The sequence below is a fragment of the Amblyraja radiata genome, chromosome 38, assembly GCF_010909765.2.
Source record: "Amblyraja radiata isolate CabotCenter1 chromosome 38, sAmbRad1.1.pri, whole genome shotgun sequence".
In the NCBI taxonomy this organism is placed as follows: domain Eukaryota; kingdom Metazoa; phylum Chordata; class Chondrichthyes; order Rajiformes; family Rajidae; genus Amblyraja; species Amblyraja radiata.
Window position 1 is genome coordinate 66,544 of NC_045993.1, and position 25,374 is coordinate 91,917.

The 25,374-nt window shown below is 47.5% G+C and overlaps 1 protein-coding gene across 1 annotated transcript; it reads right to left on the minus strand.

The window, feature by feature from the left end:
• Positions 1-1,267: 1,267 nt before the first annotated feature.
• On the minus strand, positions 1,268-24,540 carry ube2m (ubiquitin conjugating enzyme E2 M). Its single transcript, XM_033013529.1, has 6 exons — positions 24,337-24,540; positions 10,765-10,859; positions 9,896-9,934; positions 8,323-8,426; positions 4,213-4,276; positions 1,268-3,702 (listed from the first exon to the last, which is right to left on the minus strand). Exons 1-6 carry the CDS (start codon positions 24,443-24,445, stop codon positions 3,562-3,564), a joined length of 552 nt encoding a protein of 183 aa, XP_032869420.1. The 5' UTR covers positions 24,446-24,540; the 3' UTR covers positions 1,268-3,561.
• Between the last annotated feature and the right edge of the window lie 834 nt (positions 24,541-25,374).

Genomic DNA, 25,374 nt, shown 5'->3' on the forward strand with positions numbered 1-25,374 from the left:
CATGTTATAACTGTACACAATGTTGGTGAGACCACATTTGGGGCACTGCAGTCCTAGTCACCATGCTGTAAGAAGAATGTTATTAAGCTGGAAAGGATGCAGAAAATAATTACAAGGATATTACCTGGATTGGAGGCAAGTTACCTGTATAAGGAGAGGCTGGATAAGCTGGGATGTTTTCACCATATAGAGGTATATAGAATTGTGAGTCATGGATAAGATGAATGGTCACAGTCTTTTCCCACTGGGGGCTAAACTCAGAAGGCAGAGTGTATTCACTAGATGCATTCAAAAGAGTTAGATAGAGCTCTTAGGGCTAGTGGAATCGAGGGGGTATGGGGAGACTGTAGGAACGGAGTACTGATTGGATGATCAGCCATGATCACATTGAATGGCCTACTCCTGCACCTTTTGTGCATGTATCTATGTAACCCGAGGGCACGTTTTTCCACACTGAGGGGGATGCCAGATGAGGTGGTTAAAGCAGGTACAATAACAGCATTTAAAAGACACTTAGACAGGTACGTGGACAGGAAAGGTTTAGAGGGGTGCGAGCCAAATGCACGCAAATGGGACTAACTCAGGTAGGCAACTTGGTCGGTATGGATGAGTTAGGCCAAAGGGACTGTTTCCATGCTGTATAATTATGACAATGTCTGCCTTGTCTTGTTCTCTGTGGATGTGCGAGATCCACATCCCTGTTCTTCTACACTTTCCCATATCTTAGCATTTATTGTACATTCCTTTTGCTTTGCTTCTCAACTCCTCTCCCAAAAACAAAAACATTGCTTCACTGCCTGCTGCCTACATGATCCGTCCGATCAGAAGCTTCCGACTTTACATCCACCAGTTTCCACCTAAGCATTTGGACACTTGCAACCATCTTGTTTCAACAGTGCTCTGACCCCTCTGTACAACCACTGTACCACTCTCCTTCAAGCCACTGTTGTATAACTGCTCTAATATCTGCCTACACACCGCTCTATGAAGCACATAGGGTGTTTTACTTCTTGATGTAAGTTAGGAAGGGTACACATGGTAGAGGTTTGGGTAACTTCACAAATCAGGGATAACACAGGTTTCAGCAGAGGGAAGGCTTGTGCCTTCAATAAAGGCAACATTTTAAATTCCCCCAAGTATTATCTGAGAGACATAGATCAGATAGGTTAAGCAGCATTTTTGTTTGCAAAAACCTTTTTTGTAAATCTACTGATGGCTTCAAATTGCGAATAATTCTTAAAAATTGCAACAGTGATCCTGAAAGAAGTCAACTGCAATTTTTTTTAATTGAAATACAGTACATTCTCCTCAAGCATGAACATATGGTGCCAATGTGCAGGTGGTGTGAATCAAACATACCAGCTAAAGAGGTACAATTCTTACCAAAAAAAAAACATATATCTGAACCTTTTTTTTGGAGAACCTGTGATTTTTTTCCTCGCATTCAGGTGACAATAAACCACACAGATTCCCTCTGGGGCAGGTTTGCAATAGAACATCTTCTCCCCCTCAGTATAAACATATAAACACATGCATTACACATGACAGGAGAGCTGATCACAGGTTTCAGCTTCATGAGTAAACCAAGGTTGTGTCAGGAGAGGAACAGTGGGGTGAATTCCTTTGGTGTTGATCAACAGGGATTCTACGTTGTTCTAGATTTCCACTGTTCGGGTTGAATGATAAACATCATATGCTCAACAGAAATTGATTTGTAACCACATTATCACAAGATTGGTCACGTGCACAGCAACATGCATCACATCTTCCTTGACATTTGTCAGTTAACACTCAAAATTCTGGACAGAAAGAGGTTCTGCTGAGCTGAACCAACAGAAGCATTTCTGCAACAGCAGCACGGAAAAATAGTGCACAAAATGACTGAGAGCCAATGAGGAAGATTTGGCATCAAACCGGCCCTCAGACCAAAGGCAAAAAGAACTCAAGGCTATCCCAATGTGACGTGGGTTACCGATTCAGGCAGCAACACAATTGTAACTGAGAGTTGGACATCTGATTAAAAGCCAGGCAATGCAAATATAACGAGTGAAGGGAGACATGGTGCAAAGTTTCAAGCCTGATTTTATTCAGCTTCCTGGCTCACATCACACTGTTCATAGAGATCCTGGGGAAAACTGGTGTTGGAACAAATCAGCAACACTGCTGCTCCCCACAGGTTTTGCATTTGGTGCTACAGCAATCCCAACTGCACCAGTTCAACTGGATATCCACCCTGGGGACACATCACAGCGCCCCGCATCCTGTGAAGAGCCTCTTCCACTTGCACCCCAGCCCCTCAAAACAGAAAGCAGGGCTTTCAATCCAGCCGCAATAACTTACCGCATGGGCTCAGAGCTAAATAGGTGTTTCAGGTCCAGTAACTGCACCTTGCCAGACAACCTCAGAAGGGGATTTGGGGGGAGGTTGGTCATTAGGCTGACGCAGTTAAATTGCTAAGCAGAATAATAGTCAGGAGTGGATTACATTTAAAGGGATAGTTAGATGTAACTCAGTTATTTTTTTAATTAGTTTCAAGATAAGACTGGTCAAAAAATTAAACATCACAGACTGGGCAAAATCCTTTAAATTAAAACTGAACCATGAGCTAGTTTAAAACACAGTGGATGCATACACCAACATCAGAATAACTCGGTGATATGAAAACAGGTGCATTCACGAGCAGCATCACTAAAGTATACAGCTACGTCAGCACTCGATATTAATGAGAGCCCCTGCTTCAAGGTGGTGCTGCAGATCGGGGCTGAGCGCTGCGATTATTTACAGAACGATGCACCGGTCTGGCAATGCAGCAGATGCACCGAGCCATGCAGGGCTCTGGCAATGGCTGGCAGCCTGTGGGTACACAGCTATGGAGAGGAACCTGAACCTTGAACAACATTGTACATAGTCAGGGAAATCACCTACGGCACAAATAAGAAGGGGAGGGAACGTTACAGTTAAAAAAATAACTATACAACTTAATGAACAGGCAAAACATTCAAAACAGACTGGACGCAGCTTCAGAGTAAACATCTCTCTCTCTCTCTCCAGATCCATCCGGGCCTCCCTCCTTTGTCGGAGCCGTGCCATTCTGCATGCTCTCCCCTACAGAGGAACCTGTCGGCAGCAGAGGTGATGGAACGGGAGCTGGGAGAGAAGGCCAAGGGGGTCAGTGGGACTAATTATTCTCGAGCCATTTAGGAAATGTATTATGATAAAGACAGCAGCACTCCCAGTGAAATACATTTACAATTAGTTTAATTGGGGGGAGGGGGGGGGGGGGGGAAGGGGGGGGGGGGTGTGGACAGGAAGGGGGGAGCAAAATCTAGTTCAAACTTCCTGGCATGCTTTGGAGCTATGACAACAATCAAGCAGTCCTCTTTTTTAAAATAAAAATTCCAATTCCATGTCTTCCTGTGACATTATGCTGAGGGGTCTGAGAATTGCCTCCTCATCCACTCTATACCCTCCTGGTATCGATCGAGTTTATTTTAATGTTTTTATATGTTTAAGTATGTCAGATTCTCTCTCTCTCTGGCTTCAGTTTGTGCGTTCTAGGCCCTATTTAAGGCATCGCTCGAAGTAAGTGGAACCAATGTAGCCACCCCGCATGGATCGCTGCACGTTCTGTTCAAAGAGGCGTCTGTTGTTCTGAAGGACCTCTGCTGCTTCCTTGTTCAGGGGATCCTCGGGGTTGGGTTCCTGACAGCGAGAAAGGGGGGGGAGAGGAAGAAGAAACATTTACATTACCAGCAATGTTCCAACAGAAATGCCATGGGCTTCAAAACATGAGGCCTTTCAGCCTCCCTGCACTCCCCTCTCCTCTCCCCCCCCTTTTCCCGCACTAGTGGATGTCCCAAATCAGATCACCAAAGATCTATTCCATTGCAGTGTCGCATGGGATGCAAGAATCATACAAGCAGGAGAAGGGCATTCATTCACCCTGGTCAGTCCATTGATCCAACAACATAACACCGACATGTGAACTAACTCCATGTAATCCCTCTCCTCCACATGCCTTACTGGCCTTAGTTAACACACACCTCTTTGTTTTACTTTTGAAAACAACTGCACTGCAGGTTGCAAGACATTTTGATACATGGCCCATGAATATGCCCATGTGGGCACACATAAGACAGAATATTCATAAAAATCCCACTATAAAGTGGCTTCCCACTTCCAAAAATCTGCCTGTGCCCCTTGTTCACTTACCAAAAACAGGTACTGCAGCCCATAAATTATAGAATTTATCGTTAGTACGGGTTTCCAGTCCTCTCTGTGCAAGGAAACAGGAGAATTAGAATCAGACAGCATTGAGACCTGTCTCAATCAGACAAAGTAATCCTATTGTGAAACATCAAATGATTCTCAACCCACTGAAACCTTACTGCTCAAAAGCAAACTAATACAGCAAGTAGTCCTTACCTTGATCTATACAAGTTTACCAGATGAATGGTGTTAACTGACTTTGTCCATTTTGCCATTTATAAAAGAGATTAAATACTTTGAATAGTGCTTGCACTAATGCAAATATTGCAGCATTTCAGAGTGGCCCCAGCTGGGCAGCCATTCAGCTGCCAAATGAACAGAGCCGGCAAAGGAGCAGTGAAAAGCTGGTTCCCTTACCGGGTATATAAAAGTGCATCTGATGTGCTTAGATTCTTGAGGAGGATCTTGCGAATAGTTTGTGAGAACTAGGTCATGCCAAGGGTTTGGCGTAGAGCAGAGGAGAAAGAGTCTTCAGAGTTAAGTCAGTTTAGGTCTATATGTCTCCTAAATGTCGAAGGCAAGATTTTCTTTAGCATAGTGGCACAGAGGCTTAGAAAGGAACAGGTTAATAGATACCACAGTGCAGAAAGCATGAATCCCAGGTTTTTCAGGTTGCTTAGAATCTACTTGCATTTATATGATTTTTTTAAGAGCTAGTTAACATGTAGGTAGATGTTTTTTGCATATGGAGTTATTTATTGTCCTTAGCATTAGTATAATATGGCACCAGATTCAGACAGCCAAGCTCAAGAGAAGAGATTTGCATGTTGTGTTTTTGGACCTGGCAAATGTGTTTGGCTCTGTATCACATAGTCTTATTTGGAGTGCTTTTGATTTCTTTAGAGTTCCAGGATCGATAGTAAATTTAGTGAAAGCATATTTCCAAGATGTTCAAATGAGTTTTAGTACAGCAGACTTTACGACAGCATAGCAGAGACTACAGTGCCCTCCATAATGTTTGATACAAAGACCCATCGTTTATTTATTTGACTCTGTACTCCACAATTTGAGATTTGTAATAGAAAAAAAATCACATGTGGTTAAAGTGCACATTGTCAGATTATAATAAGGGCCATTTTTATACATTTTGGCTTCACCGTGCAGAAATGACAGCAGTGCTTTCCCTGGGAAGGGGAGGGGGCTTTCAGCAACAGCTAAAACATTTTGGAGGGCAGTATAGACATCTGCATTATGGCAGTGTGTACTATTTACCTGTTAGCGTTTACAATGGCGATGGTGCTAGTGATTGGAGCACCACTGTGGGTCATCAGCGGGGAGAGATGGCAGGATGCACTGAAGTGCAAAGCTACAGCAATTGGGAGGAGGAGAGCACAAGTGAATTCAGTAGATATCAGGACTGAGAGGGCAGCAATTCATTTTGTCAGTAAGGTAGAGGAGGGAAGTTTTCAGGCAGGTATGAGTCAGGCCAGTTACGGGGAACCAATGATTTGGAGGTGCAGGTAGATTTGTGAGGAAAGTTTGTTGTTCTGCAGGAAATAATTACTACTAGTTTGAGGCTTGATATAATGTTATGGCCATTTAGTCAGCGGATAGTGCATATTTATAGAACTGACGGTGCCTTGGGAGAACTTAGTGGATGAGGCTTCTTCTTCTTCTTTCGTGTGGCGTGCACAGCCTAAAGTTGTTGGACAACTTGTTCTATTTGATCTTCCGTTTGTGCACGTGAAGGTTGCAATCTTCCACCCCAGTGGATGAGGCTTATGAAAGGAAAAGGCTTAGATATGTAGAGTTGTCAGCAGAAGTTGAGCAGTGATGATGAAGAGCAAGATACGTCCAGTAGAGGTTGGTCATGGAGGTTTCATAGCGAGATCGACCACATCGCTATTTGGAGAGCTCGGAATGCGTGGACAGAGTTTGCGTCAGGCCGTAAAGGAGAAGTCAGAGGCAGTAGAGCAAGGCAGTAGGTGGATTTGGTGAGAAGAAATTGTGTCAGTTGGGGGCAGAAAGAACCCTAACTCAACAAAACACCAGTTAAGGGAGGTGTCCACTTGATAACTCCAATAATATACTTGCATCTATATGATTTTTTTAAAGAGCTAGTTAACATGTAAGTAGCTGTTTTTCGCATACGGAGTTATTTATTGGTCTTAGCATAGGTTAGTATTTTCAGTTTGTTAGATAATACTTTGGCTTTGGGCTTTGGTTTTCTTATTTGAGTGCTTATAGCTCAAGTTTTAATTGTAATTTGTCCCGCAGAGCAATGTCTTGCCCCAGTCTGCCACCTAGTGTTCTTTGACATTCTGTGCACATTCACCAAACACCTCAGCACCACTGTTTCTTTTTGAGACTGCCAGCACCTGTAGTTTCCTGACTTTTCCCGTGGTTGTAATGTTAATGTACCAGATAACCTGCATAAAGTAACTCCCATGCAATAATACCCTGTACTGTCTCTTTTTTAAATATCACGGATTGAAAGGCAAATGGCCAGGTCACCATGGATATTTTGTGCTCTTTAATTTAATTCACCTCAGATATAAGATCAGCCTTTGAATGCTTCATCCAAAGTCAGCTCTTCAAAAGGCACAACACTCAGAGGTACAGCACAGAAAAATGCCCTTCAGACCACTAACTGCACAGCAGCCATCAACAACCCAGAGGTAACCTATGCAGTCTCTGAAACAACAAGCAAACGCCACATAGACAGCACCCAAGGTCAGGAGTGAACCAGTCTCTGGTGCTGTGAGGCAGCAGTTCCACTAGCCATGCCACTCCTTCTCAATTAGACCAGAATGGCAGCCTAGGTTTATGTTCAAGCCTCATAGAAAATAGGTGCAGGAGGAGGCCATTCGGCCCTTCGAGCCAGCACCGCCATTCATTGTGATCATGGCTGATCGTCACCTATCAATAACCCGTGCCTGCCTTCTCCCCATATCCCTTGACTCCACTAGCCCCTAGAGCTCTATCTAACTCTCTCTTAAATCCATCCAATGACTTGGCCTCCACTGCCCTCTGTGGCAGGGAATTCCATAAATTCACAACTCTCTGGGTGAAAAAGGTTTTTCTCACCTCAGTCTTAAATGACCTCCCCTTTATTCTAAGACTGTGGCCCCTGATTCTGGACTCGCCCAACATTGGGAACATTTTTCCTGCATCTAGCTTGTCCAGTCCTTTTATAATTTTATATGTTTCTATAAGATCCCCCCTCATCCTTCTAAACTCCAGTGAATATAAGCCTAGTCTTTTCAATCTTTCCTCATATGACAGTCCTGCCATCCCAGGGATCAATCTCGTGAACCTACGCTGCACTGCCTCAATCACAAGGATGTCCTTCCTCAAATTAGGAGACCAAAACTGTACACAATACTCTAGATGTGGTCTCACCAGAGCCCTATACAACTGCAGAAGAACCTCTTTACTCCTATACTGAAATCCTCTTGTTATGAAGGCCAACATTCTATTAGCTTTCTTCACTGCCTGCTGTACATGTAAGCCAACTTTCAGTGACCGGTGTACAAGGACGCCCAGGTCTCGCTGCACCTCCCCCTTACCTTACCTAACCCCATTGAGATAATAACCTCACATTTATCTATATTATACTGCATCTGCCACGCATCTGCCCACTCACTCAACCTGTCCAGGCCACCCTGCAACCTCCTAACATCCTCTTCACAGTTCACACTGCCACCCAGCTTTGTGTCATCCGCAAACTTGCTAGTGTTGCTCCTAATTCCCTCTTCTAAATCATTAATATATATGGTAAACAGTTGCGGCCCCAACACCGAGCCTTGCGGCACTCCACTCGCCACTGCCTGCCATTCTGAAAAGGACCCGTTCACTCCTACTCTTTGCTTCCGGTCTGCCAACCTATTTTCTATCCATGTCAACACCCTACCCCCAATACCATGTGCTCTAATTTTAGTCACACTCTGGCCTTGTGTCTATCTGACCCAGAGGCCAGAGTGCTGCCCAGCCAAGCACGGCTGAGACTCGACCTACAGGATGGTGAGCTTGGTGATGACTTGTAGCCGAGGTGTTACAGCAGTTAGAAATCATGAGAATCAAGATCAAAATTCCAATCTGAATTCAGCCTACCTGAGGATGTTTAGGCACACGTTGCCTTCTAAGTCGATATTTGGATGATATACCATGGTTTCACATTTCACCTTCGGAGGATCATGAGGATATCCTTGTCCAACCTGTAAAACAAACACATGTACACGCACAAGAGCCTTTGAATTGTTACCAACATATCCAACATCAGGGAACTCTTCCGTTGGAGAGTTACCAGAAACCAGGAATGCTGAGTTAAGCACACTTTTGGCAGTGGTCCTCTCAAAGTGGTGCACCCAGCTGAGAGCAGAGAAACACCAATGGCTAACACTAGAGGGTGGTTCTCGAAAGATGCTCTCAATCATCGGCAACATATCAATGCCATTTGAAACTCAACTATAGAGCTAAATCTTTGTAGTCCACATGTGTGTTCCCACATCATACCCATTGCTAATCCTCAGTAATAACTACCATAATGCAAAATTTCAATTTAAACAGTTACACCTGTTCCCCTTCGGATCCGTTTACACTTCATGCTGCCTTGGGAAAGTCAAGGTTTACAAAAAATGGTCAGAACTGAGCAGCGGAGAGGAATATGGGGAGCACATGTTCACATATCAGTGCAGCCAGCCAGGAAGGCAGACAGGGTGCATACAGCGTTCTCAGCCAAGACAATGAGTATGGATAGACAACTATAAAACACTAAATAGGCACATTACAAGGATTGAACATCACCCAAGAGCAAGATGCTTCTGTTCAAGACAGGAGATTGACTGGACTAAAATTGTTTCCTTTGGAACAAGTGTGGTGCGATTGAATTAAAATGTGAAAAATTATGAAAGACCTAGACATATTAGAAGTTTGTAACTGAGAGATGTAGGTTTGAAGGATATGCTTATGATTTACCAAGAATTCTGGAATTCTTAGCCTGGAGGCAGAAACCACAGTCATAGAATGATACAGTGTGGAAACAGGCCCCTCGACCCAACTTGACCACACCAGCCAACATGTCCCAGCTACACTAGTCCCACCTGCCTGCGTTTGGTCCTGCCTCCAAACTTGTCCTATCCATGTACCTGTCTAACTGTTTTTAAATATTGGGATAGACCCTGCCTCAACTGCCTCATCTGGCAGCTTGTTCCATACACCCACCACCTGGGGCCATTCAGCCACTTGTTTGACAGACGTCAATACAATGGCCACAGGTCCCTTTTAGCTAGAGTTTGGGGAGGAGATGTTGAAACAGCACAGTGCTGAATCATGAGCCTTGTGGGATAAATCCAGAATATCAGGTGAGGGCATGAATAAGGAGGTGAGGGGATGAGGGGCCACAGCGGTCAGGGCTGGGGGTGAGGGGCAACTGGGGAGGCGAGGGGTTGGAGGGGGACGAAGGGGTGCACACACTGCAGCTGACAGCGCGGGGGTACGATGGAATGTGGGGGTGGGAGGGTCGCAGGGGGGCGAGGGGCAACAGCACACGGCAGCAACTGGAGCCATCCCCTCGTTTCAAGCGGAACTGGTTCACTGTCAGAAAATGTTGATGGACCATGGTTTAATTCCTCAAATGATGGTTTTTGTGAGGTGTCATTGATTACTAAGGTCAGGATTCACTTACCTTAAAACTAAATACAAATTTGCCTCCTTTATAGAAACCCTAAATGCAAGAGAAGAAAACATTTAAACCAACAATTACTAACTTCATTTATAATCATGCCGTAAACATAATACATTCATTGCTCTTCAAAAAGAGTCAATCAACTGAACATTGTCCCTCCATTCCAACACTCAACACACCATACCCCCCCTCCCCACCACCCTTCCCGTCCCATACCCCCTCACCCCTTTCCTTCCCCCCCACCAGCCCCACAGCCCTTCCCGCCCCGTACCCCCTCATCCCTTTCCTCCCCCCCCTCCCCACCCCACCCGCCCCACAGCCTCCCCACCACCACATCCTCCCTCATGCCAAGGGTGATCTTTGAGTTGTAAGACAGCACCACCGTGCTGTAGAAATGACGGGGAGCTTCATATGTGCAGGGTTAATGGCAAATGTGCAGGCATCCCTGGCAAAGGGTGTGAAGAGTAACACACCTCCCCCACTGTGAGCACCTCTCACTGTGGGCCACTCTCCCTCCACCTTTCTTTCCTGGTGGTCAAGGTCACATGGATTTGCAGGCATTGTCAAGGAAGCGATGGTAAGTTACTACAGTGAATCTTGTTGTTTGGACAGTGTTGCCACACTGCACCTGTTATGTGAATCATTCTCACGTTGATGTTTCTGCCCTGGACAGTGCGAAGCCTCAATACCAGCTGTGATCCTTTGGTGCAGCTGTGGGTCCACTATTCCTCTGATAATCAAACATCAGTGTAAGAGATAACATCAAGTTTCCTTCCTTTACCCACCCATGTTTCAGACAGAGGTTGCCATCCTGCCAACTCCTCTACCACTCCCACAAATAGCTGAGCCAAGCCCTGCTCATCACTCACCTCATCTGGACAGATGATAAGTTTGAAGTTGAGGAGGTCGTCGGGATCTGGGAAAACTATCTCACAGGTTTTAGGTAAATTCAATTCATTTATATCTGATGGGAACAAAAAAGAGAAAGCAGGGAGGACCTGGATGTGAACAGCGGAAGTAAAAGGAGCAGTCAAAGTAATGGCAAATGGAATATGGAAAGAGAGATTTATTAGTTCCACATCACAGCTCTGGGTTTGTAACCTTGCAATTACAGAATATCCATAGTAGTTTTATAAAATGTGAGGGTTCCTGCCTCCAACAGCTGCCGGCCAGCGTGACCGGACCACCAATACCTCTGCACTACTGGGAAACAAACATCAATCCTCCGACATTTTTGCCACCTCCAACGGGATCCCACCACTGGCCACATCTTCCCATCTCCTACCGTTTCTGCTTTCCGCAGAGACCGTTCCCTTCGTGACTCCCTGGTCAATTTGCCTCTTCCCACAAAAACCACGCCCTCCCCTGGTACTTTCCCTTGCAACCGCAGGAAATGTTATACTTAGAAACATAGAAAATAGGTGCAGGAGGAGGCCATTCGGCCCATCGAGCCAGCACTGCCATTCATTGTGATCACCAGGGCCCTGTACAACTGCAGAAGAACCTCTTTACTCCTATACTCAACTCCTCTTGTTATGAAGGCCAACATTCCATTAGCTTTCTTCACTGCCTGCTGTACCTGCACGCCAACTTTCAGTGACTGGTGTACAAGGACACCCAGGTCTCTCTGTACCTCCCCCTTACCTAACCTAACCCCAATTAGATAATCATCTGCCCCCTTGTTTTTGCCGCCAAAGTGGATAACCTCACATTTATCTATATTATACTGCATCTGCCCACTCACACAACCTGTCCAGGTCACCCTGCAACCTCCTAACATCCTCTTCACAGTTCACACTGCCACCCAGCTTTGTGTCATCCGCAAACTTGCTAGTGTTGCTCCTAACTCCTTGTCGCTTTACCTCCCCCCTCAACTCCATCCAAGGACTCAAGCAGTCTTTCCAGGTGAGGCAGAGGTTCACCTGCACCTTCTCCAACCTCATCTATTGCATCCGCTGTTCCAGGTGTCAATTGCTCTACATTGGTGAGACCAAGCACAGGCTTGGCGATCTTCAAGTTCAAGTGAGTTTATTGTCATGTGTCCCTGTATAGGACAATGAAATTCTTGCTTTGCTTCAGCACACAGAACATAGTAGGCATTTACAACGAAACAGATAAGTGTATCCATATACCATAATATAAATATATACACACATGAATAAATAAACTGATAAAGTGCAAATAACAGATAATGGGTTATTAATAATCAGAGTTTTGTCCGAGCCAGGTTTAATAGCCTGATGGCTGTGGGGAAGTAGTTATTCCTGAACCTGGTTGTTGCAGTCTTCAGGCTCCTGTACCTTCTACCTGAAGGTAGCAGGGAGATGAGTGTGTGGCCAGAGTGGTGTGGGTCTTTGATGATACTGCCAGCCTTTTTGAGGCAGCTTCGCCCAACACCTCCGCTCAGTTCGCAATAACCAACCTGATCTCCTGGTGGCTCAGCACTTCGACTCCCCCTCCCATTCCAAATCTGACCTTTCTGTCCTGGGCCTCCTCCATGGCCATAGTGAGTCCCACCGTAAATTGGAGGAACAGCACCCCAGCTGTATGAACATTGACTTCTCCAATTTCAGGTAGTCCTTGCTTTCTCCCTCCTTCCCCTCCCCTTCCCTGCTCTCCCACAGCCTACTGTCTCCACCTCTTCCTTTCGTTCCCCCCCTTCCCCAACATCAGTCTAAAGAAGGGTCTTGACCAGAAACGTCGCCTATTCCTTCGCTCCATAGATGCTGCCTCGCCCGCTGAGTTTCTCCAGCTTTTTTGTCTCCCTTCGATTTTTCCAGCATCTGCAGTTCTTTCTTAAACAGGAGGAATGTGTGACTACTCATTCGCCCTGTGGAAAGCACTTACTGATGTGTCAGGACTCAGTGGTGAAGAACATAGTTTGAAATTTGATGTAAAAATGAGCTCTTTCTACAACCACTTTGAGCATGCATGTCCTATACTTCCAAGGTTTAAGATCTACACAAATCGCCATGATGTAGAGCTTTTCTTGGGTTACCTCTGACTCCGAGACTTTTTCTATGGGAAGGAGTCGTCACCGCCGGGTTAATACCTCCTCCTCCCATCTCCAGCATTCCTCCTCAGATTTGTCCTGCCATGACTTCTACTATCGCTGAACCTTTGTTTCTAACTGCTGGTGAGACACAACCATCTTGATTTCTCTACTCCCCTTACCCAAATTTTCTATACTTCTATCAGGCCTACTCTCAACGCTCGATGTTGCAAAGAAAACAATCCAAGTCTGTCCAACATCTCCCTGTGGCTAATACCCCCTAATCCAGGCATAATTCTGGTAAACCTCCTCTGTACCCTTTCCATAGCCTCCACATTCTTCCTGTAGTGGGACAAACAGAACTGCACCTAATACTCCAAATGCGGCCTGACCAATCTATCTATCTATCCATCTATATATCCCTATAAAAATCTCATCTTGTCTGTATGTGTGTTGTATGTTTTGTATCTTCCTCAAAACGCTACTTACATTTTTACATAGGACATCCGGTGGCGCTGTTGATGGCTGCCTCCGCCTGCAGTCTGTTTGTCTATTTTATTTTTTTATTTTTAGTATGTTTAAAGTATTTTTTTTTTTGTATTTTATGTGGGGGAGGGTAAGGGGGAAACCGTCCTTCAGTCACTTCCTGGCGAAGATTCGACTGGATTGGCGCGGCCTTTCCTGCCGGGACCGGACCAGAGCTTCAGCAGCGGCGGCGCAGCGCTGGATACATCTCGGAGCGGGCGATGTCTCACCTGGGATCGCCGTTTGAGGCTCTGGAGTGTTGGGCCTGCTTCACCAACATCACGGAGTTGTGGTTCGCGGAGCTCCCAACGTGGGCGGCGCTGACCAACATCGCGGAGTCCTGGGACCCTTTGTCGGGGGCCGCCAGCGTCGAATCTTCGCCCAGCTCGGCCTGTGGACTTCGGGAGCCGCGGACTCCGGTGGGAGGTGGCCGATTCAGAGGTCCAGGCCACTGAGGATGTTCTTCCGCCCGACTTCGGGGTTCCATCGTTCCCGGCGAGAGGGCCTGAACATTGGGCGGCCTGTAGCGGCGACTGCAGTGGGCTCAGGAGGCCACGACCACGGGTGAACAACGGGGTACATCAGTGAGGAGGTTGACTGAACTTTGGTTCCTTCCCTCACAGTGGGGAACTTTGGTGCCACTGTGGGGATGTTTGTGTTGTGGACTATTGTGTTCTGTGTTTTTTGTTTTTTTTATTCGTATGACTGTATGGGAAATAGCATTTCGTTGTCTCTTACTTGAAGACAATTACAATAAAATTGAATCAAATCAATTCAAATCAATCAAATATTCTGACACATCTTTGCCCTCCACGCCGTAATCAGGTTCACGATTAAAGCTTTAATAAAGCCAAATTTAACATGATTTTTACTGTTAAAATCCTTCCTGCCAGCTTCCAACACATTTCGATACAAAGTTGCAAGATAGGAACACTCTGAATTTTTCACCTCAATGGGATATCACAGCAAGTGCTTCAACAGGAGGGGGAGCGCAAATTGGTATTGCAATTGGAACTGCTGCGGCAGGCAGGGGAAGTGCAATTGGAATTTTTTTTTTAAAGTCCACTGCTGAGGGTGGCAGGGGAGTGCTGGAATCTTATGTTCAGGAACGGGTTGAGTTGGGGGACCACGCCTCCCGTGGGGGCTATGGGTTAGTGGCGCAATATTACGTTGGGGAACAGGTTACGTTGGGGGACCAGGCCTCCCATGTGACAGGGACCCAACGGATCCTAGTTGGCCTAGTATATTACTAAAACTCTCATCTTGTTTGTTTCTATATGTGTGTGTATGTGTGTATGAGATCCTGAAATTACGCCAAAACGGTACATGATAGCGTTAGAATTATTGCACCACATTACTCACAATTGTCTTGTGGTGTGTTTTCATCAAGTTTCACTCAGATTGATGTTATATTTAACAAGTTATTCACATTTTTAACTTTACAAAATCCAGTTTGGGAAAGAATGACTTGAACACTGCAGTGGCAGTGGCAGTTGCAGTGGCAGCTATGTCGTCACAATGGGATCTAATTTCCAACGATGTTGCAATCATAGAACACTGAGTCCTGACAGAGGGATGCTGAACATGAGGGGAAGGGAGTGCTGGGGGAGGCAGGGGAAGTGGAATTGGAATTTTTTTAAAGTCCTGGCAACAAGTGTTTGCATTTTTTTTAAGTTTAAAAAGAGGGAGGATGAAGAGGAGGGGGGGGGGGGGGAGGGCTGGGGGATAAGGGCAAATGAGCCGCCCCACCAGAATGATGTTATGTTTTACAAGTTATTCAATTTTTAACTTTACAAAACCCCTTTGAGAAAAATGACTTAAAGTTGCAGTTGCAGTGGCAATTACAGCTATGATGTCACAATGGGATCTAATTTACATAAACTGCCCCTCAATTGCTGGCCCTGCGCGCTACGATGTTGCAAATCCCAGGACACTGAGTCCTGGCATCAAGTGCAATTGGATTTCTTTTCCTGCCAGAAAGTGCAATTTCATTTTTTTTAAGGGACGGTGAATAAGGGGAAATAAGCCACCCCAGCGCAGTTGGGGGCTATGGGTGAGTGGTGGAATATTGCGTTGGGGGAACGAGTTGCGTTGGGGGAACCGGTGAGTGGTGGAATATTGTGTTGGGAAACAAGTTGCATTGGGGGAACCAAGCCTCCCGTGTGACAGGTCTAGTATATTACTATTATTATATTACTAAAACTCTCATCTTGTTTGTTTGTTTGCGTGCATGTCCCCCCCCCGAAACTCCGCCAAAATGGTACACGATAGCGCTACAATTTTTGAACCTCTTTACTCACCATTGTCCTGTGATGTAAATGAAAAAAGTTTTGTTCAGATTGATGTTATATTTTATGAGCTAGTAACATTTTAAACTTTACAAAAACACTTTTCCACTTGACCTGCCCGTCAGCCGCGTTTGACATCACAATGACGTCACAATGGGATCCCAAATTTAATTTACACTAAAAAAATCGCGATTTTCATTGACATTGATTTTATTCTAAAAAAACTCAGTTTTGATCAAATTCTTCCGTTTTCATTAACAGATAATATTGTGTTTAAGTTACTTTAAAGAAAAAAATGTGATTTTCATTGGGAATTTCTTCTTTTTTTTTAAAACATTGCGATTTTCATTGTGGGGGAGGTGGGATATGGGAGGGAGTGGGGAGCAGGGGATAATGGTAGAGGAGCAGGGTATGGAGGAGAAAGTGGGGGAGGTGAGGAGGGAGAGTGGGGAGGAGGGGGATTGAGGAAGAGGGGGTAGGGAGAGGAAAGTGGGGGAGGTGGTTAGGGAGTGGGTGATAGAGGGAGAGTAGGGCAGTGGGAGAGGTGAGGAAAGAGAGTGGGGGAGTGGGATAGGGGGTGGTGAGGAGTGGTGGAGCAGGGAGATCGTGAAAGAGGATGGGGTAGGGAGGGGAGAGGGGTTATGGAGGGAGGAAGGAAGGGTGTGACTGAGGGTAGGGGAAAGGTAGAGGTGAGGGGAGGAGTGGGGGAGTGGGGGAGTGGAGGAGGAGAGGGAAAAGAGGGAGGGGGAAGAGGGGGGGGGAGTGCTGGGGATGAGGGGGAATGGAGGATAGGGGTAGGAAGAGGGATGGTGAGGTAATGGATGAGGGGAGTGGGATGGGGAAGGAGGGGGTGAGTGGAGGAAGCAGAGGAAGGTTGGTGGAGGGTGGGGAAAAAGAGGATAATGGAGATGGGGAATAGGGGACTGAAGAAGGAGAGTGAGATGCGTTCACATTGATCTTATATTTTACGTTATTGCCATTTTGAACTTTAAAAACGTCGCAGTCGCACTCCCACTTGCTACCGTGCCTGCGCAGTTGGGGGAGGGTCGCTGTGACTCTCGTCACAACGGGGATCTCCCCCATCAGCCACACCTGCGCAGTTGGGGACTATGGGTCAGTGGTGGAATAGTGTGATAGGGGACGGGCCCAACGAGTCCGCACTTGGTCTAGTGTCCAATAAAGCTACATCATGACTTCCTGACTCTTATACTCATTGGCCTGACCAATGAAGGCAAGCATACCATATGTTTTTTTCATAGCTCTAACAAGTTGTGTTGCCACTTTCAGGGAGTTATGGACTTGGACCTGGAGATCCCTCTTCATATCAATGCTGTTAGAGATCATGAAATTATATTTTCCCCTTACAAGAAAAAGAAAATAATCAGAGAATAAGAGAGGGTGGGTTTCTTAAATGTGTATATTTTAATGCTAGGAGCATTGTAAGAAAAGTGGATGAACTTAGAGCCTGCATTGACACCTGGAAGTATGATGTTGTGGCGATCAGTGAAACATGGTTGCAGGAGGGCTGTGATTGGAAACTAAATATTCCAGGATTTCGTTGCTTCAGGTGTGATAGAATTGGAGGGGCAAGAGGTGGAGGTGTTGCATTGCTTATCAGGGAAGATATTACAGCAGTGCTTTGGCAGGATAGATTAGAGGGCTCGTCTAGGGAGGCTATTTGGGTGGAACTAAGAAATGGGAAAGGGGTAGCAACACTTATAGGGGTGTATTATAGACCGCCAAATGGGGAGCGAGAATTGGAAGAGCAAATATGTAAGGAGATTGCAGATATTAGTAGTAAGCACAAGGTAGTGATTGTGGGAGATTTCAATTTTCCACACATAGACTGGGAAACACATTCTGTAAATGGGCTGGATGGGTTGGAGTTTGTAAAATGTGTGCAGGATAGTTTTTTGCAACAATACATAGAAGTACCTACTAGAGAAGGGGCGGTACTGGACCTCCTGTTAGGAAATGAGATGGGTCAGGTGGCAGAGGTATGCGTTGGGGAACAGTTCGGGTCCAGTGATCACAATACCATTAGTTTCAATATAATTATGGAGAGGGACAAAACTGGACCTAGGGTTGAGATTTTTGATTGGAGAAAGGCTAACTTTGAGGAGATGCGAAAGGATTTAAAAGGAGTAAATTGGGACAGTTTGTTTTATGGGAAAGATGTGGAAGAGAAATGGAGTACATTCAAAGGTGAAATTTTAAGAGTACAGAATCTTTATGTCCCTGTTCGGTTGAAAGGAAATCGTAAAAATTGTAAAGAGCCATGGTTTTCAAGGGAAATTGGACACTTGGTTCGGAAAAAGAGGGATATCTACAATAGTTATAGGCAGCATGGAGTAAATGAGGTGCTTGAGGAGTATAAAGAATGTAAAAGAATCTTAAGAAAGAAATTAGAAAAGCTAAAAGAAGATATGAGGTTGCTTTGGCAAGTAAGGTAAAAGTAAATCCGAAGGGTTTCTACCGCTATATTAATAGCAAAAGGATAACTAGGGATAAAATTGGTCCATTAGAGAGTCAGAGTGGCCAACTATCTGCAGAGCCAAAAGAGATGGGGGAGATATTGAACAGTTTCTTTTCTTCGGTATTCACCAAGGAAAAGGATATTGAATTATGTGAGGTAAGGGAAACAAGTAGAGTAGCTATGGAAACTATGAGGATCAAAGAAGAGGAAGTACTGACACTTTTGAGAAATATAAAAGTGGATAAGTCTCCAGGTCCGGACAGGATATTCCCTAGGACATTGAGGGAAGTTAGTGTAGAAATAGCAGGGGCTATGGCAGAAATATTTCAAATGTCATTAGAAACGGGAATAGTGCCAGAGGATTGGCGTACTGCGCATGTTGTTCCATTGTTTAAAAAGGGGTCTAAGAGTAAACCTAGCAATTATAGACCTATTAGTTTGACGTCAGTGGTGGGCAAATTAATGGAAAGAATACTTAGAGATAATATATATAAGCATCTGGATAAACAGGGTCTGATTAGGAACAGTCAACATGGATTTGTGCCTGGAAGGTCATGTTTAACTAATCTTCTTGAATTTTTTGAAGATGTTACTCGGGAAATTGATGAGGGTAAAGCAGTGGATGTTGTGTATATGGACTTCAGTAAGGCCTTTGACAAGGTTCCTCATGGAAGGTTGGTTAAGAAGGTTCAATGGTTGGGTATTAATGGTGGAGTAGCAAGATGGATTCAACAGTGGCTGAATGGGAGATGCCAGAGAGTAATGGTGGATGGTTGTTTGTCAGGTTGGAGGCCAGTGACGAGTGGGGTGCCACAGGGATCTGTGTTGGGTCCACTGTTGTTTGTCATGTACATCAATGATCTGGACGATGGTGTGGTAAATTGGATTAGTAAGTATGCAGATGATACTAAGATAGGTGGGGTTGCGGGTAATGAAGAAGAGTTTCAAAGTCTACAGAGAGATTTATGCCAGTTGGAAGAGTGGGCTGAAAGATGGCAGATGGAGTTTAATGCTGATAAGTGTGAGGTGCTACATCTTGGCAGGACAAATCAAAATAGGACGTACATGGTAAATGGTAGGGAATTGAAGAATGTAGGTGAACAGAGGGACCTGGGAATAACTGTGCACAGTTCCATGAAAGTGGAATCTCATGTAGATAGGGTGGTAAAGAAAGCTTTTGGTGTGCTGGCCTTTATAAATCAGAGCATTGAGTATAGAAGTTGGGATGTAATGTTAAAATTGTACAAGGCATTGGTGAGGCCAATTCTGGAGTATGGTGTACAATTTTGGTCGCCTAATTATAGGAAGGATGTCAACAAAATAGAGAGAGTACAGAGGAGATTTACTAGAATGTTGCCTGGGTTTCAGCAACTAAGTTACAGAGAAAGGTTGAACAAGTTAGGGCTTTATTCTTTGGAGCGCAGAAGGTTAAGGGGGGACTTGATAGAGGTTTTTAAAATGATGAGAGGGATAGACAGAGTTGACGTGGAAAAGCTTTTCCCACTGAGAGTAGGGAAGATTCAAACAAGGGGACATGACTTGAGAATTAAGGGACTGAAGTTTAGGGGTAACATGAGGGGGAACTTCTTTACGCAGAGAGTGGTAGCTCTGTGGAATGAGCTTCCAGTGAAGGTGGTGGAGGCAGGTTCGTTTTTATCATTTAAAAATAAATTGGATAGTTATATGGATGGGAAAGGAATGGAGGGTTATGGTCTGAGCGCAGGTATATGGGACTAGGGGAGACTATGTGTTCGGCACGGACTAGAGGGGTCGAGATGGCCTGTTTCCGTGCTGTAATTGTTATATGGTTATATGGTTATTCAATCTCCCAAAGTGCAACACCTTACATTTGCTCAGATTAAACTCCATCTTGCATTTCTCCACCCATTTCTGTCGCTGATTTACATCTCGCTGTATATTTTGACAGCCTTATCGCATTCTGCGACCCCAATAATCTTGGTGTCATCTGCAAAAGTACTAACCAACCAATCTACGTTTATGTCCTAAAAGCTCTACATATATATAAATTAAATTAATATATATATCAAACATCAGAGATTCCAGCACAGATCCCTGCGATACTCGGTTGGTCACATACCTCTATACTTGTACACCTGCTTTATGACACTTCCCAAGGCCCTGCCCTTCACTGTGAAGGACCTCCTTCTATGGTTTGTCTTCTCAAAGTCAACACCTCAGACTTATCTCCATTTGCCATTTCTCTGCACACTTACCCAGCTGCTGAAGACCCCGAGGCAATTCACCCTCATTTGTGTGAGTGTTGCTGGCCAAACGACCATGATGGCCAACCCTTCAGAACACAGCAGCTTGCTGCCCCTTTCACCAGATAATTAAAGGTCATCTACCCTCCTGTGGGCCCGAAGTTACATATGGGCTGCACTGAATAAAGACAATAAATCTCCATACAGATGGATGCCAGTGGACCAGACAAGGTTTCAACAACACTGTACAATCGAACAGCTCAGAACCGACCTCAGCCACTGTCTTTGTCAACCTCCTTGTTCATCAACACTAATCCCTTGCCCGCATTAATTCTATATTCTCAATGCCCTGCTCATTGAAGGATCTGTCCGGATGCCCCTTAAATGCTGTCACTGTTGCTGCTTCCACTACCTCCCCAGGCAGCTCATTTCAGATAAGCTTTGTGTGAGAGATTTTCTCAAATCCCCTTTCAACCTCCTCCCTCTCACCTTAAACCAGTGTTCTCTTGTTTTAGACTTCCTGCCCAGAGAAGTAGACAATGGCTACCTACTCTATCTACACCATGCATAAATTTATATCTCCCTGTCACCCCTCAGCCTTCTTTGCTCCAGGGAAAACAGTCCCTGCCTATCCAATCTCGCGTAACTCCAGCACTCCATCCCAGACGACATCCTTGTGACGTTTTTCTGCACCTTCTCTCATTTAAACACATCTTTGCTGTAATGTGACGGCCAGAACTGCACACAGTGTGGACTAACCAACATTTTATACAAAGTAACATGGTGTCCCAACTCTTGTATTCAGCACCTCAACTGATGATGTGAAGGGTGCCACCTTGCTCACCTTCCCAGCTGATCCCGATACTGTTGTAATCTTAGACAACATTCTTCACTGTCCAATTGACCACTCATTTTGGTGTAATCTGCAATCTTACCAATCATGTCAACTAGATTCTCATCCAAATCAGTAATATAGATGCCAAGCAAAAGTGGCCCCAGCACCGACCCTGCAGCAGACTGCTGGTCACAGACCAAAACAAACCACCATCTGATTCCTCCCACCAAGCTAACCTTGTGCATGAAATTCTGCTATTATGTATGAGTTGCATTCCTAAGAAACCTCATGGGGCTAGACTCGCCATAACAAATGTAGTTTTCCTGCAGGATTCTCAAAAATAAAGTTTTTAATAGTTATATATAGTTACCAACCATTCTTAACTCATCTAACCTATTAACTACCAGATAACATTTTGTAGGGTTATCTCTCCATTTCAATAAATGACCAGTGTCTCCAGTCTCCCTCCATCCCGATCATTATTGTACATTTCCAGTTCTGATAATCAGTCATAATAAACTGAGGATAACTGGAAAATGGACAGTAAATACTGGTCTTGTCAGCAAAGCTCACATCACAAGAACCGCTTGATCCACGAGAATGGATGCAGAACCACACTTCCAGTGTGTGAGCCATGTACTCTGTATGACAAAACCTCAAACAGTTCAGTTCTACCGATAACTTCGTTCAGTACATGCCAAATGATGCTGACCGCTCTGCCAATCACTGCTCTCCCTATCATCGCAATGCTCCATTCTCTTCACTAAAGTTATAATTTATTTAGATTATTGATTCCAGGATATGTGTCTGGAGAAGACACTTAGAGCTCAAAGTTTCTTTGTTGAGTTACTTCATGTTACATTACAGGCAATTTGCGATTTATTTAAATGCACTAATCGAGAAATCCATTGCTTTCAGTACACACAACAAAATGGTTGCAGGAACAATGCCGGCACCGGCACCCTTAATCAAGAAATATAAACCTACTAAAGTCACATTCACATAACCCTGACAAGGCAATCCCCTGGAAGATGTACATGATCAGCTTTCCCCGAGCTATATATTCTGATTGCTCTTCTTACCACCACTGTTCAAAGCTTCAAAAGGAAGGAGCACACACTGCTGTGGGGATGAGGGAGAGTTCATAAAAAGGACACAGATACACTGACTTCAGCTGGGGAGATACATTAGCAGATGCAGACATCAGGGAGAGGGGGAAAAGGGTTGAGGGGGGAGAGGAGCTGTGGGAGTGATGGGTTTGGGGCAGAGGGGTAAAAGAGGAGAGTTGGGGGATAAAGGGGCGCAGATCAGGGGGAGCGGGGGTGCGGATGGGGGTTAGAGTGTGGGTGAGGAGGGAGTGGTGAGGAGTGGAGGGGGAGAGGGTGGAGGGGCGGAGGTAGAGGAGCCGAGGGAAGGGGCACAGATGGGGAGTGTGGAAGGGGGTGCAGGGTGTGGGTGAGAGGGGCTAGGGATGTGGGGAGGGGGGGGGTTGAGAGGGGTAAGGGGAGGGAGGGGATAGGCGGGCCAGGGTGTGGGGGAGGGTGGGTGAGGGATGAGGGGAGGGGGTGTTGAGGGGAGGGGGGTGAGGGGAGGGGGTTGAGTGGAGGGAGGGTGAGGGGAGGGGGGTGAGAGGAGGGAAGGGGGATGAGAGGAGGGGGAGTGAGGGAGGGGGGGGGTGAGAGGAGGGGGGGGGTTGAGGGAGGGGGGCTGAGAGGAGGGGGGATGAGGGGAGGGGGGATGAGTGGAGGGGGAATGAGGGGAGGGGGAATGAGGGAGGGGGGGAGGGGAGGGGGAATGAGGGGAGGGGGAATGAGGGAGGGGGGGGGTGAGGGGAGGGGGGGTGAGGGGAGGGGGAATGAGGGGAGGGGGGGGGGGGGAGGGGGAATGAGGGGAGGGGGAATGAGGGGAGGGGGAATGAGGGAGGGGGGGGAGGGGAGGGGGGGGGGGGAGGGGGGGGATGAGGGGAGGGGGAATGAGGGGAGGGGGAATGAGGGGAGGGGTGGGGGGGGGAGGGGGGGTGAGGGGAGGGGGAATGAGGGGAGGGGGGTGAGGGGGAGGGGGAATGAGGGGAGGGGGAATGAGGGGAGGGGGGGGAGGGAGGGGGGGTGAGGGGAGGGGGGTGAGGGAGGGGGGGAGGGGAGGGGGAATGAGGGAGGGGGGGGTGAGGGGAGGGGGGGTGAGGGAGGGGGGATGAGGGGAGGGGGGTGAGGGGAGGGGGGTGAGGGAGGGGGAATGAGGGGAGGGGGAATGAGGGGAGGGGGGAATAGGGAGGGGGGGGGAGGGAGGGGGGAGGGGAGGGGGTGAGGGAGGGGGGGTGAGGGAAGGGGGATATGAGGGGAGGGGGGTGAGGGGAGGGGGTGAGGGGAGGGGGGGGTGAGGGAGGGGGGATGAGTGGAGGGGGGTGAGGGAGGGGGCGGAGGAGGTGGAGGGGGGTGAGGGAGGGGGAATGAGGGGAGGGGGAATGAGGGGAGGGGGGTGAGGGGAGGGGGGGTGAGGGGAGGGGGGGTGAGGGGAGGGGGGTGAGGGAGGGGGAATGAGGGGAGGGGGAATGAGGGGAGGGGGGTGAGGGGAGGGGGGGTGAGGGAGGGGGGATGAGGGGAGGGGGGTGAGGGGAGGGGGGGTGAGGGAGGGGGAATGAGGGGAGGGGGAATGAGGGGAGGGGGGTGAGGGGAGGGGGGGGGTGAGGGGGGGGGGGGTGAGGGAGGGGGAATGAGGGGAGGGGGAATGAGGGGAGGGGGGGTGAGGGGAGGGGGGGGGGTGAGGGGAGGGGGGGGGTGAAGGAGGGGGGTGAGGGAGGGGGTGAGGGGAGGGGGGTGAGGGAGGGGGAATGAGGATGGGGGAATGAGGGGAGGGGGTGAGGGAGGGGGAATGAGGATGGGGGAATGAGGGGAGGGGGGTGAGGGGAGGGGGTGAGGGGGGGGGGGGGCAGTTGCTAGGTTAACCCCACTCTCCCTCCTCGCCGCCGGGCCGACTGTGAGCGAGGATGTGGTGGGGACGGGGTGGAGGCTCGCGGTGTCGGTGTCGGTGTCGATCCCCCCGTGTCCCCGCCCGGCGGCCGTACTCGAGCCCGAGGCTGCCGGCGCGGCCTAGTTGCTGCCGCTACCTTTCTGGATGCGGAGCTGGGCGGCCGACGCCTTCTTGGCGCCGCTCTTGGCGGCTCCGGCGGCGTCTTCTTCCTTCTTCTGCTGCTTCAGCGAGAAGAGCTTGATCATGGTGCGGGGACGCGGGGACGCGGGGCGGCGGCGGGACGGAGCCGGGAGACGGAGCCGCTCGGCCGGGCAGCGCACGGCAGCATGGGACAGGGTCGAGGGTCAGCGGCGGGCGGGGCCGGCGGGGCAACGTCTGTGTCTGTGTCTGGGTGTGTGTGTGTGTATGGGTGTGTGTGTGTATGTGTGTGTGTGTGTGTGTGTGTGTGTGTATGAGTGTGTGTGTGTATGAGTGTGTGTGTGTGTATGGGTGTGTGTGTGTGTGTGTGTATGGGTGTGTGTGAGTGTGTGTGGTGTATGGGTGTGTGTGTGTATGGGTGTGTGTGAGTGTGTATGTGTGTGTGTGTATGGGTGGTGTGTGTGTGTATGGGTGTGTGTGTGTATGTGTATGGGTGTGTATGTGTGTGTGTGTGTGTGGGTGTGTGTGTGTGGTGTGTGTGTGGGTGTGTGTGTGTAGGGTGTGTGAGTGTGTATGTGTGTGTGTGTATGGTGTTTGTGTGTGTGTATGGGTGTGTGTGGGTGTGTGTGGGGTGTGTGTGTGTGTGGTGTGTGTGTGTGTGTGTGTGTGTGTGTATGAGTGTGTGTGTCTGTGTCTGGGTGTGTGTGTCTGTGTCTGGTGTGTGTCGTGTTGGGTGTGCTGTGTGTATGTGTGTGTGTGTGTGTGTCTGGGTGTGTGTGTGTCTGGGTGTGTGTGTGTGTCTGGGTGTGTGTGTGTGTGTGTGTGTGTCTGGGTGTGTGTGTGTCTGGGTGTGTGTGCGTGTGTCTGTGTGTGTGTGTGTCTGGGTGTGTGTGTGTGTCTGGGTGTGTGTCTGGGTGTGTGTGCGTGTCTGGGTGTGTGTGTGTGTGTGTCTGGGTGTGTGTGTGTCTGGGAGTGTGTGTGTGTCTGGGAGTGTGTGTGTGTCTATGTCTGGGTGTGTGGCTGTCTGGGTCTGGGG